Raw genomic sequence first — 22,072 nt, forward strand, 5'->3', positions numbered from 1 at the left:
ATTACTGCAGCTGTATGCACGATGAACATAGTACAGTTTTGTACCTACCATAAATGTAGATGTTAGAGTGCTAATACAGCTGCAGTACAGGTTTCCCTCCCTCCTTCCCCACTTGGTAAAGGCATAGGGCCTAACAACCTCTTCATACCATTTGACTGGGTTATCCTGCTATGTTTTATTTGCTTGCTTGCACTGTTTTTGCTTTACCTGGCATTGCTTGCATATACAGATAAGCTTTATTTATGTATTGCCTTCCCTTTGGGGGCACCTGACATCTGGGGCAAGAAAGAACATGGCGTCGGCTGTGTCTTGTATACTCTGGCCTTCCTGACGTCAGAAGAGTAAGCGACAACAACCAACGCCGGACCAAGACTTTGGAATTCGGCCGACCGAGGGACCGCCTGACGGCTGAAAACCCATCTGTGATTACTGCAGCTGTATTAGCACTCTAACATCTACATTTATGGTAGGTACAAAACTGTACTTTTCTCTTTGGGCTCACAGCTGAGAAGGTGTTGGAGAGATTGGACCAAAAGGGGGAAACAAGTGAAGTCAGTAAAGGAATTCTCTCTTTCCCTTATATCCAGACATAATGGAAACTACCCTGGTCTTTTCTCCAAAAGCAATATTAAAAAAAAAAAAAAAAAACCCTCAGGAGGAAAGGCTTGGGTATCATTGTGTCAAACTGACCAGTGCTGTAGGCTGGAGGTTGGGGGGATTATGAACCCAGATCCTGGTAGAGAGCAGAATAACTGTGTTCAGAATCTCACCCAAATTCTAAACTTCCCTACCTGCTTATCTGGGAGGAAGACGTCTCCTTCTACAGTTAGTGGGAATAGATTACTCTGAACATATTTGTACTATAGATCATAAGGAAAGTTTACTCCTTACAGTTTTGGAAATCCTCACCCTGTAGGCTTCCCCCCCAAAACAACAATGATATTTGATTCCACCCCTCATAGAGGCAGTTTTATACCAGAGTTCCATTCAACTAATTCCTCTAGAAGAGTCAAACAAAATGTTCTGCTCACGCCTCTCAGTTTCAAGAAAAAAAGGGGCCTGGGGACCCAGACTGGACTTTTCAAGACTCAAGTTTTTGTTACTACCAAAATTCAAAATGTTAACACTACAAAAACTGCTGCTTTTCATCTTCCCATGGACTTGGATGGGGTGACTGTGGATCTAAAGGGCACCTGCCTTAAAGTTTCTGTTCTTCAGAACACGAAGTCCAACATTTTCGGGCAAGGGGTGATCCTACTAACAATTTTGTGTGGTAACATTTGGCTGGTCTTCTGTACTCAAGTATTTGCCAAATATCTGGCACCAGTTATTGCATTTTGCAGAATCAAGGGGGGGGGGGGGTCTACATCTGCCATGTCTAGATGATTGCTTGAATCAGAATCAGCCATGCAAATCAAAATGGATGGCTACCTGACCCTAAATGTGCAGAAGTCATAGCCGACACCCAACACCAGATTTACTCTCTTGGGGACAGACCTAGATTCTGTCCAACAGAAGGAATTTTTGCCAAAGGACAAAGTTGCCCTTCTCAGAATATCTCCTACAGCTGACCTTAACAGCAAGGAAATTTCTGATTACTGGAATACACTAGTAATCCTGATGGTTCCACTGGCAAAATTACACAAGGAAACTGTAGTGGTTCCCAAAGGGCTGCTGGCCCCAATACCTGCAATAACTCTCCTACCATGCCTGAAAAGAGATTCTGTGGTGGAAGGAGGCAAACCAAGGATCCTGTTTCCAACTCCCAGAGATGGGCCAGACTCTAACCACAGACAGCTTGAACATGGCTTGTAGGGTGCAAGGAAAATTCATAGTCCAAGGGACATGGACAGGCACCTGGCAACCCATTAACATAAATGAAATGATAGTAATTCTGGCCTTGAAAGAATTTAAAGAATCATTTGTACCAGAAGCAATAAAGATACTAACAGACAATACAACTGTGATGTGGGTATATCAATAAGTGGGCGCAGGAATGGCAACGATTTCTTCTGCTGGTTAGGACTGGAACTCTGTGGCAAGTCTCAACAAATGTCTGGCTCCTATAACATCATATATCCTGAGTCAGGACAACTTGTTGGCAGACAGTCTGGGCAGAGCCCTCCTAAAACCCCAACTAACAGATTCTGAAAAGAAGTATTTTGTACATGACATACATATGGGGTTTGCCAGAAATGGAGCTTTTTATTTCCTCAGCAAACAGTTTAGCACGTTGTGCTTAAGGTCCCACAGTGAGGGGCCTGGAAAACAATCAACCTTGTCCTTTAAAGTGACAGATGGTTTTCCTTTCTCCTGGCCCTCAATGAAGAGAGAAACACTACACTGTTTCACTCCATGGACTTCCTAACAAGCAAAGGGGTTTTGTCATCCATCCCAGCCTGAGGGCACTCAGTCTGTTAGCTTGGATGATTGGCTGTCCTTCCCATTCAGAATACTTTTTGAGGATGTGCTAGCAGTTTTGAAAAAGGCTTGAAAACCTAGTATGAAAAAAATCCTTTGCAGCAGAATGAAAGATTTTCTGTCTTGTAAGCCAAAAGGTATCCTACCCACCAAATTAAGACTAGAATTGGTACTAGAGCACCTTTTCCTCCTGGTATAAAGGGCTGTCTTACTCTAGTGTAAAAAAATGCATGCTTCAGTTGTATCTACGTGCGTATCCATGATGTTCATCGTGCATACAGCTGCAGTAATCACAGATGGGTTTTCAGCCGTCAGGCGGTCCCTCGGTCGGCCAAATTCCAAAGTCTTGGTCCGGCGTCGGTTGTCGTCGCTTACTCTTCTGACGTCAGGAAGGCCAGAGTATACAAGACACAGCCGACGCCATGTTCTCCAGTCTTTTTTGCCGCGCGGTGCCCGAAGCAGAAGCAGTTCGCAAGTGCCGGTCGGCCAGCTCCTGAATTACGAAAATATTTGGAACCGAAGTCTTCATTAAAGCTAAGTACCCCGTTGGGGAAACTTTTCTTGCCTCAGACCGATGTCAGAAAAAGTTAATAATTGTATTTGTGGGAAGCAAATACCGCATAAGGATTTCCATTCCCTTTGCATACCTTGTTTGGGCCCAGACCACGACGTCTCGGGTTGTCGCTTTTGCGCTACCTTCAATAAACGCACTATCAAGCGGTGGGCGGAGTTTGCCAAACACTACTTTGGTAAAGCTTTTGACTATAAAATGTCGTCAGACACTCCGACTACCGTTTTATCCAAAAAACGCAAGGAAAAGGACCAACACGCGAGGCCTGCGGTCCCCGCCGACACCACGCCAAAACAGGCTCCACGTGGTCTGGTTCTCAGCGAGATGCCTTTGCAGTCCCTGACTACCGACGACACTCCTTTGGCGGTGTCCTCTGTACCCGAGACCGCTGGGTCCTCGGCCCTTTCTCAGACTACAACCGAAGCCCCGGTTTATGTCGAGCCTACTAATGTGGACAGGTCCACCTCCACCCATGGTGTATTTAGGCCTTCATCTTCTTTTTCAATTAAGGCCTTTACTAAATCCAAAGCAGCCAGGCACCCCACGAGGCCTGCTGCACAAGGCCCATCTCCTGGACCCATGCCTAAGAAACAGATGCTTAAAATGGCTGAGGATCTAATTACTCTTATCAGAGGTTCTCAGCCCCCTCCTGACAAGAGACCCAGAGTGGAGGAAGAATCTCCCTCTTCTGATCAGGGATCCATTTTATCAGAACTTTCTGATTCAGAGGAACACTCTTACTCCCCTTTTGAGGATTCTGATGCAGAACAGTCCATTCCTTCTGTATCCCCCCCTGAGGATTTTTCTTTTGGGGAAACCTTGCACACCTTGAGGGAACACTTCCATTGGGAAGGCCAAGACTTTTCAGATTCCAAGAAAAGACTTAGGGAATTTCTTTGGTTACCTCAGCACAGACCTCTGGCTATACCCCCTGTTTTGGATGTACTGGATGATGTTTATTCGGAGGCTTGTCTTAACCCTGATTCTCTGCCTCCTGCACCAGTAAAACCTGATAGGTATTACAGAGTACCCAGTTCTCACCAATTCCTATACAAAGGCCATAATGCTGACCCTGAAACCATTTCACAGGGCCCCAAGGGATTAAAGGCCTCCACTGCCAAGAATCCACTTCCTGCAGAAAGGGAATCCAGATCTCTAGAAAGGTGGGGTAAGAAGGTATATACCTCGGCCACCCTAGCCATGAGGGCCTTAAACTGTCAGTTTCATATGATTAAATATCAACAGTACCTGTTATCACAATTAAGGAACAAAATGTCTCAACCTGAACAACCAGATTTAAAAGAGGTACAGGATATGATGCATAGTGCGGAGCAAGTGGGTAAACGCACCTTACAATGTGGTTATGATGCCCTAGAGGCTTCCAGTAGAGCGGCTGCTACAGGATCAGTCATTCGCAGACATGCCTGGCTTAGGGAACAAAATTTGCCTGATCATGTGAAAGCTAAACTTCTTGATGCTCCTTTACAAAAGGATGTATTATTTGGTACTAATGCTGAGGATATACTACGGAAAATGGAAGAAAAAGCCAAATCGATGCAAACTGTCAAAGCTTTATTACAGGTCCAGCCACCACGTTTTAGCAGGAATTGGCCTTCAGAAAACTGGTCCTTTCCAGCCACGGACAAGCCCCAAAGAGGTAGATACAGACGCACAAGGGGCAGAGGGCAATCACAAGGATCATATAGAGGCAGACAATGGCAATCTCCAGCACCAAGAGGTGGTGAAGACGGTGCACAACAATACAGGAAGCAAACCCAATGACTCCCTCATTTCCATGCCAAGCAAGTCTCAGCTGGCAGCACCTTTGGGGGGGAAACTAGCATTATTTGCAAGCAATTGGCATATTGTCACAACAGACAAATGGATACTGGACATCATAAACAGAGGCTACAAATTTCAATTTCACACTCTTCCAAAAATGAGAGGCATGCCAAACCTGCCACAAAATCCAAGGGCAGAGGCACAATTGCAAATTTCAAAGCTCCTAAACATGAGAGCTATACAAAAGGTACCTACGCACCAACAAGGTCAAGGTTTTTATTCAAGACTTTTTCTGGTACCAAGAAAAGGAACCGACTGCAGACCCATTCTGGATTTATCCATCCTAAACACATTTCTACTCGTACCAAAATTCAAGATGCTCACATTACAGCAACTTCTTCCCATGCTGGGCAAGGAGTTTTGGCTGGTAACATTGGACCTCAAGGAGGCATACCTGCATGTCCCAATCAGACAAAGCTGCAGAAGATACCTCAGATTTCTTGCAGGTTCAATCCACTATCAATTCTCTGCATTGCCCTTTGGCTTATCTACTACGCCCAAAGTATTCACAAAGTGCCTGGCATCAGTAATTGCCTACTGCAGACTTCAAGGGATACAAATTTACCCTTATCTGGACGACTGCCTGATCCAAGCGGACAGCAAACTCATACTACTAGAACATCTGGCATATGTGACACGATTACTGCTTTCTCTGGGATATACCATCAACAAGGAGAAATCAAGGCTAACACCATCTCAGAAAATAACCTTCCTGGGTGCCAGCTTGGACACAAACACCCAGATGGCATATCTTACGCCAGAAAAACAAGGGCAACTATCTCAGTACTTCAAAACACTAGCAAAAAGTACCAGGCTTACTGCAAGGAAAATCTTGCAGGCTCTGGGATTCATGGCATCTTGCATTCTTCTAATCCCATGTGCAAAGTTGCATATGAGGAAACTTCAGTGGTACCTAAAAAATCTATGGTCTCAACACAGTCACAGTTTGGAAGCAATTATACCGATAATTCCATGTTTGCAAAAGGAATTCCTATGGTGGGCCCAAGCATGTCAAGTAAACGCAGGCCTTCCATTCTGCAAGCCTCAAGCAAAACAAGTCATAACCACAGACGCCTCAGACTACGCCTGGGGGGCGCACATGAAGGACAGGTGCATTCAGGGCAGATGGTCCCAAAAGGAAAAGCACCTCCACATCAATCAAAAAGAAATGCTAGCAGTAATAAATGCAGTTACAGCTTTCAAGGACTTCTTGCATCCAGGACAATTACTGATAAGAACAGACAACACCACAGTAATGCGGTACATAAACAAACAAGGAGGAACACATTCATATCCCTTGTGCAGACTAGCCATGACTCTTTGGAACTTGGCTCTGGAAAGACAAATCGAGCTTCAAGCACAGTACTTGCCCGGACTGGAAAACACACTGGCAGACACTCTAAGCAGAAATATGACAGATCCACACGAATGGAAGTTACATCCTCAGGTGTTTACAGAGATAATCCAAGCGTGGGGAAGGCCAGACATAGATCTTTTTGCCTCCCACGGGAACCATCAATTGAAAAAGTTTTGCTCAAGGAACTTCCATCCAAAGGCCTGGAAAGTGGACGCCCTTTCATTCAGTTGGACAGCATGGACAGTTTATGCATTCCCACCTCTGCCTCTTCTGCCCAAGGTGCTTTTGAAAGCAAGAACAGACAAACCAAGGATGATACTGATTGCTCCAGATTGGCCAAGGCAACACTGGTATCCACTCCTGAGAAGCCTAACACATACTCCTCCCTGGTCCCTGCCTCTAATGCCTCTTCTGCTGACTCAGAACAGATACAAAACTCTTCACAGTCAGCTGAAAACACTCAACCTCGCTGCATGGAAAATTCCTTAATACCACAACAGACCCTACTCTCCAAGGAGGTGCAGGATGTCATTTTGGAGGCCAGAAGACCATCTACTAGAAAAGCTTACTCCGCAAAATGAAAGCGGTTTTGCTGTTGGAATGAGAAAAGAGGCCAGGACCCTAGAAAATTGAACTTGCCTCAGGTTTTACAGTACCTGGCTGAACTGCTGAACAGTGGACTTTCATTTTCTTCCATAAAAATACATGCCTCAGCCATTTCTGCAGAATTCAACACGGATCCTCCTTTATTCTCTCACCCACTCTTGCGGCAGTTCCTCAGAGGGGCTAAGAATATAAGACCTCCAAGGGAGCAACCAATACCAGCCTGGGACCTTAATTACATACTAGAAAAATTAACATTGCCTCCTTTTGAACCTGCTGCCACAACAGATTTGCAATATTTGTCCTGGAAAACAAGTTTCCTTCTGGCCATCACTTCAGCTCGTAGGGTTTCTGAACTACAGGCCCTCATGACGGTGCAGCCCTTCCACATCTTCCATCAGGACAGGGTTTCCCTTCGTATCAACCCATCTTTTATGCCAAAAGTGGTATCCAGGGTAGCCTTAAATCAAGCCATACACCTACCTACCTTTTATCCTAACCCTCAAAACAAAGGAAAGGCTGCTACACTCTTTAGACATCCATAGGCAGCTACGTTATTATTTGGACAGAACAAAGTCCTTCAGGAAATCAGACCAACTCTTTGTGTCCTATGCTGTAGGGGCTCAAGGGAAACCAGTTACAAAACAGACCATCTCCAAGTGGATTGGCCACTGCATACGGTTTTGTTATTCCTATCATGGGAAATCTGTCCCTACTGGTATCAGATCTCACTCCACCAGGGCCACAGCCACCTCTACAGCCTTCCTCAGAGGTGTTCCTACTAAAGATATTTTGGAGGCAGCCACTTGGAGTTCTGTACATACCTTCACAAAACACTACCAACTGCCCTTGTATTCCAGAACAAGAGCAGGCTTTGCCACTGCTGTTTTGCAGGGCATTCTGGCTCAACCCAGTTCCTCATAGTACCTACCACCCTATGCATGGCTATGGGACTCTACCCATCTGTGATTACTGCAGCTGTATGCACGATGAACATAGTACAGTTTTGTACCTACCATAAATGTAGATGTTCGAGTGCTAATACAGCTGCAGTACATGTTTCCCTCCCTCCTTCCCCACATACCACTTGATTGGGTTATCCTGCTATGTTTTATTTGCTTGCTTACACTGTTTTTGCATTACATTGCATTGTTTGCACATGTACATAAGCTTTATTTATGTATTGCCTTCCTTTTGGGGGCACCTGACATCTGGGGCAAGAAAGACTGAAGAACATGGCGTCGGCTGTGTCTTACATACTCTGGCCTTCCTGACGTCAGAAGAGTAAGCGACGACAACCGATGCCGGACCAAGACTTTGGAATTCGGCCGACCGAGGGACCGCCAGACGGCTGCAAACCCATCTGTGATTACTGCAGCTGTATTAGCACTCGAACATCTACATTTATGGTAGGTACAAAACTGTACTTTCCTGCCTGCTTAAGTTCATCCTCACATGAAGCAGTTTGAGAGGAGTCTTGCACTGTACGCCCCTCAAGAAGACCTGCACCTGCCTGCAACCTAAATTGTGGGTTAGAAAAGCTAAAGCTATCACCATTTGAGCCAGCAGCTTCATCCTCCCTCAAATTGATTACTTTGGAATAATGCCTTACTACTGGCACTCACCTCAGCCAAGCATATATCCAAGATGCAAGCCTTTATGTGCAGAGAGCCCTTTCTGATTTTTTACAGGGGCAGATTAATTTTGGGAACTAATCCTTTATTAGAAGGTGTTAGATGTCCTTTAATTCAGGTTATTCACCATCTTGTGTTCTTTCACAATCTCCAGAACAAAGGGGAGAGAATTCTTCACTCTCTAGATTTGCACAGACAACAACAGTTCTACGGTCATAGAATTAAATTACCAAACAAATTTGAACAACTTTTGGTGGCATTTGCAGGAGCTGTACAGGGGAAAGCAGTTGGGAAACATATGTCTTTGAATGTATAACTAGCTGTATCACCTTTTTTTAGTCTCCTCACAGAAAACAAATTCCAGCAGAGTCAAAGCTCTTTTCACAAGGGTAAAGACAGCCAACACAGCATTTCTTTAAGGGATGCTAAGTCAGTCCATCCTAAAAGCAGCTTCTTGGTCTTCTGTGCACACCTTCACCAAGCACTACCACCTTTGCACTACATCCAGAGCCAGAGCTGGATTTACCTCTGTCAGTGTGCAGAGCCTGGTGTCCCGAATGCATAGTACTGTCAAGCCATCCCAATAATATGGCTTTGGAAGTCCTCCCAAGACTTAGTACTACAACACTGACTGCGATGCACAGAGTAGAGTTGTGCCGATAACTTATCATAATTGTAGATATTTGAGTTAATTAGTGTAACAGTAAACTTTCTTTCCCTCCTTACCCCTCTTTTCTTCTGCACCTAGGCTTGGGATGTTACCCTGTGTATCACCCCACACAAAGTGTCACCTGCCCCTGGAGTTGAGATTTTACACTACCTATCACCCCCCCACCCCCACAACCTCCTTCCTCCTACAAGGTATCACTTGCTGTGTCAGTAGGATCAGTGGAGCAGGTTGTGCTCCACTCTAACATCAATCTTCTGTACTTCATAAAAGAAAGACCTCAACATATTGACAGCAGACAACCCTTTATACCACTGATATTCTAGCATCAAATGACAAAGCCATCTGCTATCTGCACTGGTATTTTTGACATTCATGGACTTCTGCATGGCATGAAATCCCAAGTCATGGTATTGAAATATTGATATAATTGAACTAACTTCTGGCAAATTATTTACACAACTGTATTTTCTAGTTACGTTTGTTCAGGACAGCTAAGTACCCACTTGGGGACTTTTCCTGTTTTTTTTTTTTTTTCTTATTAAAATTATTACTTCATGTCATCTGAGAGAAAGAGATGCAAAAGCATACAAAACGCCTTTTTTATTTAGGACCAGAATATAATTTCAGAGATTGTACAATTTGTCATTTTTTTTTACCTCAAATCGTTGGAAGAAGTTTGTCCTCCCTAAAGCTGTATTTGGCAATCCGATATTTCCAGGCTGTAGTACACTAACAGCATCGGAACTGGCTTCCTTGGACATTCCTCATCAGCTGAGAAAAGTCAAAAGAAATCACCTAGTCTACCCACTTTCACCCTATCGAAGTTGGATGTTTGTTCAGATGCTTGATAAGCCTACTTGACCACTTGATGTTTGGGCCTGTTCTGACTGTTGAAAACGTTTGGGAGGCTGACAGAGCTCAAGGAGCTAGCACAACCCTTCCCAACTGATCAGACAGACATTAGGACCTCAATGGGAGAACCAAGGCTAGGTTATTTGAGTGACCTGAAGGCATTTCCCCAATTCTCATTGGGGAAGACATATCAGGAATCCCCATGAAAATATGTCTAGTGTCATTTGCTCCTCATTCTATCTGAGTACTCTAAAGAAAGGAAAACAAAAAGTAGACCTGTTTCCTATCCTTTTACCTTTCCCCTGGGGACCCACAGAGTGGTTTAATATTTCACAGCGACTTTTTAACGCCTTTATCACCTTCTCAGTTTCATTTATCTGATTTCTCCACCCCACAACAAAAATAAGAGGAAGAGTCTTCTTCAGAGCCTCTGGACTACTCTTCCTAGATTCATTCACTCACAGGTTTTGAGTCCAAAGCTGACGATCCCTTGTCTTCAGATTGAACTTGAGGAACTTTATTTTGATGATACCGTTCATAGAATGCTGCAACACTTCAACTGGGAGGGCAAGCAAGTATCTGAATTACAGAAGAGCTATTACAACTTACTGTTTACAGGATTTGGAAGATACCTTTTTGTCTGCCTCATTAACCCTGAAATCTTGCCCTCCTGCACCTAGCTCATTGCAGTTTAGTGACTCCTCCAGGCATTTCTGCAGTTACATCCTACTGATGCTTCCAGGCATCACTATTACTTGCTGATGTCTGCATTAATAGTTCCAAAACCATGCTATGTATGAGGTATAAAAAGATTTCATCTTAAAGTTTACATGATAAACACAGCTGCATTGATATTTGACCCTTGACTAAGTGCAACTAGAGAGATATTGAGTATTTGTGTACTATTTGCATTGTAATAGTTTTCTTCCCTAAATATCTCAACAGTAAAGTAACACAGAACTGCTTAGCTTCATTTGAAATCTGCATAAAGAAAATGCTGCTGGCAGTGTGCTTGTTGCTTGAATGGTTACTGAGATATCGTAAGCTGTGTATTCAACATCAGAACAAATTCTGTTTATTGTGGCTTATAAAATCCTGTAAAACACCTAGAATTGAATGAATTTAAACATTGTAAATTTTAGTTTGTGCTGAATTATTTGCCATTTACAGTTTTCTAATAATATGGTTTTGAAAATGAGAACATGTTTTAATGGCTGAAGTCATTGGAAGTCAGAGTACAAACTCAAAAGAGCTCCATTGGAGGGAATGAGCTAGGAAACCAAACTGGTACTACAGTCCCTGATGGCCATAAGTATTTGTATATGACCCTTTTCTCTGACCCATCTTCTTTCCTCTTTTAATGCCCTACCATTTGACAAGAATACCAGGAATAGACAGGTTCAGAAAGAAGGTATATACTTCTCCTACCTTGTCTTTTCATGCCATTAACTATCGGACCAATATGACTAGGTGTATGTTTTTTGTTTTTTTTTGATAGTATGGCTACATTTATACTAAGCCTACCTGACTTTGATACCAAGACTGCCTTGCAAGCCATGTTCAGCTCTACCACACAGGTTGCAAGACATTCCATGACATGTAGGTATCACACTCCTAATGCCTTCTGTAAAGCTGCTACTGGATCGGTCATAATGAGATATTCATAGCTTCATCTCAGATCTGTACCAGATGATGTTAAGGCCAGTCTCTTCTGCTGAAATACTCAGAGGGAGATGGTAAAGATAATGTATTTTTAGTAGCTTTTTTCTTTTCCCCATCCCTAAATTTGAAAGAAACTACCCCTCCAAATCGGGTCCGTTTTTCAACAAAAGCCAAAAACCCTCTCAGCAGAAAGGAAAATCCTGTTGGCAGTGTGCTTGTTGCTTGAATGCTTACTGAGTTATCATAAGCTGTGTGTTTAGTAGGCTACGTACATGCTGGTTTATAAGTCCATTGAACATGAGAGAAACAGACAAATACAGGTTTTGTAAAACCAAATTGGAAACGGTCACACACCTTGTTGCTGGTTGCGCCATACTAATGGCGGAAGGACTGTATACTGAAAGGCATAATAATGTGGCAAGATTGTTGCACTGGGGATTGTGCAAACATTATGATACTGAAGTGGCTGAAAAACACTTGAAACATGAGCCACAAGGCATCATAGAAAATGATTAAGTTTATATCACATGGGATCACCCTACCAACAGTTCAAAAGATAGCTTTTAGAGTAGCATTGATCATTGAAATCGCCACACCCAGTGACTACAGTGTCTTGCGTACAGAAAGACATAGTCATGAAATATCAAGGTCTGCAGGCAGAAACGAGAGCAATGTGGAAGAAAGATACCTAGACAGTTCCAATAGTAGTAGGAACAACTGGTCTTATAAAAAAGAATCTACAATCGTATTATGTTATCAATCCATGTAACTTCATACAAATTGCAGGAGGAGTCATTACTGGGCACATTGCGGGTGCTGCGAAGAGCACTTTTGGCTGACATCAAAGATTGAAACAATATCAATTTCATAAACTTTAATCGTACTTTGTCTTAGGAATAGGGTCCATTCCCGTCATGGTATTAGAAAACCAAAAGATTTGGAGAAATTAAAAAAACAGAAAGGAAAAAAGATTTTCTAAGAAAAAAAGTCCAATTTCAAAGGATCCAAGTATGTTTTCAGACAAAGATTCCAATCTCTGATTATTTTCCTCTCACTGCCCCCCCCCCCCCCCCCCCGACTTTGGTCCACCTCCTTCCCATCTTTCTGAGAACTTCTTTTGCTTTCCAATTTGGAGAACAGTAACCACTGATGCTTAGGTTTTGGACATGACAAATGGGTACAGAGGCAACTCTGGAATTCCCCTCCACTTTCCTCTGGAATCCATCATATCCCCCTCAAGCCAACAACTTTTGGTCCTTTGAATTCCGTCTGACCTATCCCTTCAGGGCTTTATAAAACCTGTTCCTTCCCATCAAAAAGGAAAGGGGTTCTATTCTAAGCTTTTCTTTGCCCTTAAGAAAAGAAGGAACATGGCCATTTATCTAGTTTGAACACTTGTCTGAAAATTCCAAAATTCAGGATGTTAATTCTGTAAACTCTATCATCTGATCTTTCCCCTGGCTAAGTTGTTCACCTTGGATCTGAAGGATACCTGTCTGCATATCCCTATCCATGCTGACTGCAGAAAAAATGTTGAGTTTCTCTGTTTTGGGATATCACTTTCAATTTACTGCTTTCCTTTTGTGCTTTTCACTGCACCAAGAGTTTTCACAAAGTGTTTAGCTTCTGTCGTACAATTCTGCAGACTCCAGGCTATCCACATCTATCCATACTTGACGATTTCCTCATTCAGACCATTTAAGTTCAAAAGATTCTTCATAACTTGTAGTTCACTGTCAACCTCTTTCCTCAACATGGGGTTCACTATAAACTTCAGCAAATCCAGTCAGTAGCCCACTCAGGTACTGGTATTTCTGAGATGTCTTCTGAGTACATCCAGCATGATGGCTTTTCTGCTTGGCTCATCCATTACAGAAAGCACTAAATCGGTAGATATTCTTGAGGAGTTTAGATCTTGTTTTGAGGCTCTTTGTAATGGCAAGGTTTCTGGAAAAGGTAGAACTTACAAAAATAATGGTGTATCAGTTGACCTGCTTGCTGAAGGCTGTTCATCATCATCAGCCCCCTTTTTCCCATTTTTTTTCTACATGGGGCCAGGGTATCATGTTAACTGTTGCCAGCTCACTTGATTCAGTGCCACACTCTTGCCTTTTTCAACACTCATGCCTGACTGTTGCAGATCTTCTTTCACACAATCGATCCACCTCTTTGCTGGACATCCTCACTTCCTCTTATCTTCTTCCTGTCTGTCCCAAACCAAATCTTCCTCACCAGATTGTTTTCTGCTTTTGTGTGTGTGTGTGTGTGTGTCCAGGCCACCATAATCTGTTCTCCTTGATCTTTTTTTGTAATTGGAGCTACTTTGGCTTTTGCTCTTATGTCCTCATTTCTTTGTCTGTCCCACAGTGTGTATCCTACCACCCTTCTCAGGCAATTCATTTCTATCACCTTTAGCTTCAACTGTTCTACCTTTAATGCTCCGGTTTCTGTACCATACAATAGTACTGGTTGCACCACTGTCTTACCTTACTTTTCAGCTTCTTTGTCATTCTTCTGTCATAGACTACACCTGACACTCTATGCCAGTTGACTGCAGCCCCTCTGATTCTAGCTTTGACCTCTTCAGACTTCCCTTCTCAACCATCCTTCCCAGATACTTGACGCTGTTTACCTGTTCCACTATCATCCCTTCTATCTATTCTCAGCTTCTTCTGATTTCCCTAATTTTCTGCCATTGCCACCATCTTATCTGTGCTTAGTTTCATTCCATGTACGTTCAGTTTTGCATTCCATTCTCCTATCCTTTGCTGAAGTTCTAGCCTGTAATTGCCACATCTGCATACAGCAACTTTGTTGCTCTGTCCCTTCCAAACTGTTTGCTAATGTAGTCCATCACCACTATGAACAGCAGTGGTCTCGGAGCTGAACCCTGTTGTACACCTACTCCCACTGGGAAACTCCTCTGTGAGGCCGAGCACTGTCTGCACTTGGGTCATTGTACATAGCCTGCACTAATTCTAACAATGTTTCTGGGACTTCAAACCACCACAGTACTGCCCAGATCAATTTTCTTGAGACCTTGTCATATGCTTTCTCCAAGTCTAGGAATGCCCAGTTGGACACGCTCCTCATCTCTAGCTTCTTCTCAAGTATCTGTCTCACTGCAAACATTGGGTCAGTTGTGCTGCATCCTGATCCGAGTCCGAACTGCTCATCTCCCATCTTACATTCTCCTACTCTGCGTGTCTGTTTTTCAGTCACCCTGTCGAAAACTTTCATGCAATGTGGTAGTAGTTTGATGCCTCTGTAATGCCCACAGTTGTGGATGTTCTTGTACACTGACATATTAGTATGTTTATTCTCCAGTCATCTGGGATACGCCTTTCTTTCCACACTGCTATTAGTACCCTCGAGCCATTTCTCCTCCAGCATCTTTATCATATCTGCTGTGACCACATCTCAGCCTGCTGTTTTCCCTGACTTCATTTTCCTTCTTCTAGGGTGGGCTTCTCTTCTGTCATTGTAGGCTGTTTCTGGGGCAGTGCAGCTTCAGTGGGATTTCTTCATTCGGATGCTGTTGGAAATACTCCTTCCATCTGCCTTTGATGTTCTGTGGACTGGTGAGCAGGTGGTTGCTGGCATCCCTTATGAAGGGTGTCTGACTAAGTTCTTTATATTTTATGTTTTTGCCTTGCAAACCTGATAGTTTATTTGTGCCACTTACGGAGTCATTTTTCAGAAGTTGATAAAGTGCCTGTGATGCCCTATTCTTTGGTATTGCAATTTGTTTCTTAGCTTCTTTGGTAGCCAACCAGTCTTTTCTATCTCCCTCTTCTTCCTGCACTCCTTTCTTTTGATAACTTCCTGAACTTCTGCATTCCACCACCGGCTTTCCTTATGTACCTTATTTCCATACCAGGCTCAGCCACATATCTTTTCTGTAGTCCTAACACATGCTGTTTTTAGGCATTGCCATTCTTGTTCAACTCCACCTATTTCCTCCTCGTCTTGGGGTGCTAGAGCCATGAGTAATTCCTTAAACTGTTGTACTTTCTCTCCAGTCAACTTCTAGGCCTTCAGTCTGGTCTCTGTTGACCTTAAAGCCTTCTCTAACCATTGCTTGCAGCTGATTGTGGCATCTAGTGGTTTATGCTGTGTGCAGTCATGGATTCTACCCCAGTGACTTTTCCTTAGTAGGAGGAAGTCTACCTGAGCTGCATGTTGGCTACTCTTTTGTATGTGATCTTGTGACAGTCTGTCTTTCTGAACTGTTTGTTGTCTGAGAAATGGCTTGATAGTCGCCAAGTCTAGAATGGCTTCTCCTTGCCCCACCCATGTGGACTCAAGACAGTCCTCGTATCCTGTTCTGTCTGTTCCGATGTATGCATTTAAGTCACCCATTGTCAACACCAATTCATGTTGTCCTGCTTTATCTATTAGGTCCAGCAACTGTTGTCACAACCCTGCTGTGGGGCATAGGCTGAGATTTTGAATACTGGCCCAATCAATTATGGATTGCCATGAGTCTGTCATTAATTCTGATATCCCTCACTGCTTTCTGAAGCCTCTCTCACCACAGTTCCTACACCATTTTTACCCTGTCCCCCTCCTGAGTAATAGATTCAAAGCCAAGTAGCTTTGCTGCACTCCCCTTCCATCTCATCTCTTGGATACATAGGATGTCCAACCTCCTCTGTATCATGTCATCCACTTCCAAGTTGTATCCTGTTAGTGAACCTACATTGAGTACCAATTCTTAGTTCATGTTTGGCAGGTTGGCTGGTTTTATGACCAGCTTTCACTCAACAGAGCTATCCCAGGTAACCCAGGCTGGACAACTAGACACGGCCGGCCAGTAGCTTATTGACCCAGGGCTGCTGGACTTTATCTCGGGCACATATACCCCTCCCACTGTTAGCAAGAATCCTTGTTGTAGGTCAGAGTAGGTCGGGTCCTTAACCCACTTATCACCAGTGGCTATCCATGCCCATTTTGGCAGCATTGGTCAACATGACCGAATCACCTAGAGCCATATTTTACAGAGTCGAGTGGCTAGCCTTGCCACAGTGTGCGGTCTGTGATCCATGTTCTCCTATCTTGAGGATACTGCACACCACAGTAGATGCCCAAAGTGGTTGGTGTGTACAACTGTTCCCCCTATAGGGCACTACGTAGAGTCTGTGCTGCTGCCCACATCTCCATTCATTGATGAGTTTGAGATGGAAACTCTCAGCATGTTTTTCGGAATTGGAGGAAACCCCATGAAGACACAGAGAACATAAGACTCCAAACAGGCATTGGTCAGAGGTAAGGATCAAACCTTGTACATGTTTGTTAATGTTGGGCAAGAGATTAGCTTAAATGGTTCCTCTGTTTATAAAGATCAGGTAGGGTTTTTTCAATAGTAGAGGGACATTTGATAACCTAATTAAAGCAGCTTTAATTGTGGAATATGCTAGCAACGCCTACCGGTTTGGTCAGCTTGGATGTGGAGAAGGCATTTGATCATGTGGAATGAATTTACTTAAAGATGTTTTTGAAAAAATGTGGGTTAGGATCAAAATTTGTAAAACTCTCTTTGCTAGGATTCAACTGCAAAGATGGAAACGCAGTTGGGGTTATAAACAATTCAGTATGACAAGATGGATCAGACCAGGGATACCCTCTGTCACCCTCCCCATTCACCTTATACCTGGAGCTGATTATGTTTGAGAAAATGGAACACAAGATGGTTATCATTGTTACAGTCTGGGACTCTTGCCAAGAACTGGACCAGCTTCCAAAGCTTTAGGGCACCTTCCATACACCCTAGTCACTGCACAGTTAGAGGAGAGCAAGTTAAAATCAGTGGCTAGGGCATCAAAACTTCTGAGCTTCTTGCCAGTGAAAAGTGCACTGTTTTGCAGGCTTTGAGGTGTCAAAGGTCAGCTAGTGTGTCACCAAGGCAGGGTAGATAAGTACCCTGTTGGGTATTACCTTCCACCTCATATATTTTGAGGAAAAGAGTTTCTTTTCTGCCAGAGATTTATACTACAGGCTTGAGCTGGCAATTTTAGTAGTGGTCACCAAGTGTTTTATCTCAGAATCTTATGTTTTTTGGTTATGCTTCTCTGAGTGGAATGCTTTGCAAATAACTTTTTTTAATGAGAAAATGGTTTCATTTTTCTGTCAAATGTTATGACTAGGGGCTAGAACTAGTGAACTTTGGGGTTGTCATTAACGTATGTCATGGAGTTTTGCCGACTCTGCTAAGCTCTGCTAATTTCTTGTTAGTCACTGTTTATGACTGAGATGTGTTCCTGAGTCCCTGTTGGGGTTCCCTTATAATTTAGCATTTTTTGGGGGATGAAAGGTGTTATTTTTCCATCAAAATGTATTAGGGGCTGAGACTACTATGTGTTTGATGGTTGTCGCCAAAGAGTCTTATCTCAAAACATAACTTTTGTCAGGAGGCAAGACCAACTTTTCCAGGATTGACAGACACCTTTTGCAGTCGACAGTCTTGGTTTCCTTTGTGGATGCCCTTGTTAGTTATCACTTTGTGGCTGAAGGTGTTCCTTTTTCTATCAAAACTGATTGCTAGCAAAAAAAGAATGTCTGCTAATGGCTGTGGACAGTGTGTGCGGTTTTCACTAAATGTTTTTATCTCAAAAGTTAATATTCTGTCAGGAGGTAAGACCAACTCTGCCAGGCTCCACTATCCACTGTCATAAGAGGAAATCCCCAATTGTCCTCTGCAGAAAGCTTCCTTTTAGATCCTTTTTTTGTGCATAACTGTTGGTTATTTCTTCACTGGATGTGGATAGGAATGTGTTTCCTAAGGTGCAGAAACAGAGTATTTCCAGAAGCAAATGGAACCAGATCACTTCTGGATCGGATTCCTGAGACTGGGGTTCTGTGTCATGGAGATGGAAGAAGACTATTCAAAAAGCAATCTTTTGTTGTTCATAGCAACAGAAGTGAAGGTTAAGATAGATGAGCACACCTGATTTGAGGGGAGCTCTTGCTAAAAGATTGTAAAATAGAAATTGTAACAGCAAGTAGTAAAAATGTATGAAGTGCATTATATTGATGATCTAGCCAGGCAAAATAAATGGATGGTTATAAACATAGTGGTAAGTAGTGGAATAATGTATGTAATGTTCAAATTGTGGTCATACAAAAAATTAGTCATACAAAAGTTTGAATAATGTATACATTAGGATGATTGTGATGAGCTTAACCCATATATGTTGTTACACATTCATCATGGTCGGTCTTTAAAGGTAGCTGAATATCCTTGTATGCATATTTCATTTTACTTTTGTAATATTCCAAGTTTTATTCAATTAAAATGAAGTATTTAATAGTATTTAATAGTGGTAATGCAGAATACAACAGCCCGTCTACAAGGTACACTAATGCTGTACAGCAACCAATACACAAACATCCACCCACTGCTTTCCTGATGAAGCCGGATAAAGAAGTCTTTTTGGGGCAATAAACATTAATAGCAGATTGCTGTAACTTGCTGTTGTGCAAAGTGTTTGTTCTAGGCCTTGTATGACATTTCAAAGTGCAGTTATTACTTAAATGGACCATAGTCTAAGTACTTGCTGTATGTTCAAAAGTAGTTTCTAAGCATTCATTCTTGTGATTTTCTTACCAGGTTTAGTAAACTGAAGAGCCTAAATCTGTCAAATAACTATTTGGGAGAATTTCCGTTGGCAATATGCAATATCTTCACTTTGACCGAACTGTACATGTCTGGAAACAACCTCCGAGCTATCCCTACTTCAGTGGGAGAGATGCGCAAGTATGGACTTTAGCTTTCTAATGTGTTTTTACCTTTGCATTAATGTGGTGTCAAGAATCTTCCAAAGCCATTAAACTAATTTTGCTGCTTGCATGAACAAGTGCTGTTGGCCATCTCTCTGTAGTCGTTGGCCTCACGGCATTGCAGCATTGGGGGGGTTGTTTCCTAAAGCAGGATATTCACAGTTTGAAAGAGAAAAGTCTTTTCACAGACCGAGAATCTAACAACTGTGTTTGAGTCTTTAGTTCATTGTGGTTAAGTGTACGTCCTAAGTTTTAGTATAACTGTTTGATGTGTAAAACCTCTTGGGTCTTAAAATGTGAGTATTTTTATTTAAAATGATTTGATAAACATTACCTGAGCTAACAAAATGACCTTTTTAGAACAAGTATTTCAAAAGACAGCTTTTTTATGTCTCTTTGATTACTTATAGTAGTAGTGGTATTTGGAGTACAGAAGTTTACTCTGCTTTGTGTTCAGCACAGTATGAATGTATGAGATAAGTACAACAAAAATAAGTAATAAATGTAAATAAAATCCTGTTTCCCCACCATCACGTAATTCAAATTCAGTTGAATGTGCAAAATAAATTCCTATGAAACATGACAATTGTTATAATGGTATGGTTGCTGTATACCATTTGAATCTGGTAGTGAGGTATTCTCATTCCCACTGAGGTAGTTAAGTATGCTGACTTTGTACTGCTCCATTCTGAGTGATGATATCCTTACTTGAAAGTTTGCTCTGGTGGTGTCCTATTTCGCCTTCATTCTTCACTGGTTTGGTTTGGAACCGATCCTCGGTTCCCACCCGGCCGTATACAAAAGCTTGAGGTCTTCCACTAGCTCGTGGCTGAATCCCTTATCCCATCATGCTCTACTAAGTCTCCTCAAATCTCGTTTGCTGCTAAACAGATTGGGTGCTTCCATATTGGCTCTGGCTAAGCGGGAAAAACTGTTTATTCATTATTAAAATTTTCTTCTCTCCTATTGTAAATTTAGCGATTAGTGTTTATTACCATTCTAGTTCGCTTTAGAAAGTTAATTGTGTTTTTTGCTTCAGTCCATCGTTCTACCACTAGGCCTTTGTTCCCTTCCATATCCCAGCTTAAATTTTTATCCTACAAGCCCATTTTTAGTTAGAGGGCTTCTTGCTGTGTTTTCTTGTTGATTTTTATAAATTTGAAGAAAAAAAGCATCAGCTTGTTTGTTAGAGGGCTTTCCGCTACCTGTTTGAATTAGAGGGCTACCTAGTTTCTTCCCCTTTCCCTTATCAATAGGCAGGTTTGTTTAACTTGGAAAACTGCCCTTGTTTGTTGATGTTTTCTGCTTAAAAAAAAAAAAAAAAAAAAAAGTGTGTGTATATATATATATATATATATATATATATATATATAGTATGTATATATTATACCTTTTGTAGTGATATCTGTATTTTGACTAACTAGTCTGCTAAGTTTGTTGCTGTTCAGCTTTTTTGTCTGTTCGACTAATTTTTGAATATGTCCAAGGAGCATAAGGAAACTAAGCCTCCTGGCTTCAAAAAGTGTAGTAAATGCAGCCAAAAGATGTCCTTAACAGATGCCCATACTGTTTGTGTCTACTGCCTGGGAACAGTGCTTCTACAGAAGCCATGTTCAGTCTCCCATTCTTTCAGCTCGAGAGCACTGCTTGAAAGAAAAAAATAAGTTGATAGTGAGAGGTTTACTGAAGTCCCCCTTTGCAGAAGCACTGAAGAAGGTCCGGGCACTTCAAAATCAACAAAATCTTCATCTGCAAAATCTGACAAATCCCGGAAAAAGATAATCTCCCTCTTCAGGACAATTGGAACCAGCAAAAAAATTAAGTAAAGTGGTATTGCCGGTTCCAAAGACTACTGGGCCTGCAAAATCTCCTTCGTCGGCACCAGTTGTGTCGGTGCAGATGGAGTTCGAAATACAGAGCTGGTCCCCAGAATTGGAGCCTGTTACTCCTGTTCTAAGGTCCACTATACTGCAAGCAACTAAATCTCCTACTCCCTCCTCCTGGTCCTCCAGGAGTCTTTCAGATGTGGATCGAGTGGTGCGTAGACTTTTAAAGACACCAGTGCTGGCCAAACTCCTTTCGACTCCAACCCAGACGGATTTGGAGCCGTCGACATCGATTCCTCCTCCAACCCGGCCAGGAACCTCTGAGCCAGAATGTCTGGAACAGATTGCAGCAACTAGCAACTAAATCTCCTACTCCCTCCCCCTGGTCCTCCAGGAGTCTTTCAGGTGATGATGTGGATTGAGTGGTGCGTATACTTTTAAAGACACCAGTGCTGGCCAAACTCCTTTCGGCTCCAACCCAGACGGATTTGGAGCCGTCGACATAGATTCCTCCTCCAACCCGGCCAGGAACCTCTGAGCCAGAATGTCTGGAACAGATTGCAATGGAACCATTGGTGTAGAGACCTTTCCTGACATCTTCGGGCCCGACGTCTGCTCCGACATCCTCAGTTCTGTTTGAACTCAAGGAGTCTGGGATCCAATGGTCTCTGGTCAGGTCCAGGGTGGGGAGTCTGATTGGATGGCTGTCTGATCCGAACTTGCCTCTCTGGGCTTCAGCGCGGGTGAGCTCGGCTCCTACATCGGCCTTGGAGCCAACCCTCCTGGTCCCGGGGATGTCATCTGGTTCTTTGGAGCGGGGGAGTTTCCTCGAATCATGGGCAGAGAGGCTTTTTT

The 22,072-nt window shown here is 42.8% G+C and overlaps 1 protein-coding gene across 1 annotated transcript in view; it reads left to right on the forward strand.

The window, feature by feature from the left end:
• Window positions 1-22,072, forward strand: part of PHLPP1 (PH domain and leucine rich repeat protein phosphatase 1) — a 1,852,281-nt gene that overhangs the window by 682,456 nt on the left and 1,147,753 nt on the right. The window contains 1 exon segment of the mRNA XM_044065187.1: window positions 19,222-19,368. Within this exon segment, the coding sequence (XP_043921122.1) occupies window positions 19,222-19,368 (147 nt within the window).

This window comes from Protopterus annectens, chromosome 3.part0 (genome assembly GCF_019279795.1).
Source record: "Protopterus annectens isolate FY-2018-M chromosome 3.part0, PAN1.0, whole genome shotgun sequence".
Lineage (NCBI taxonomy): Eukaryota > Metazoa > Chordata > Ceratodontiformes > Protopteridae > Protopterus > Protopterus annectens.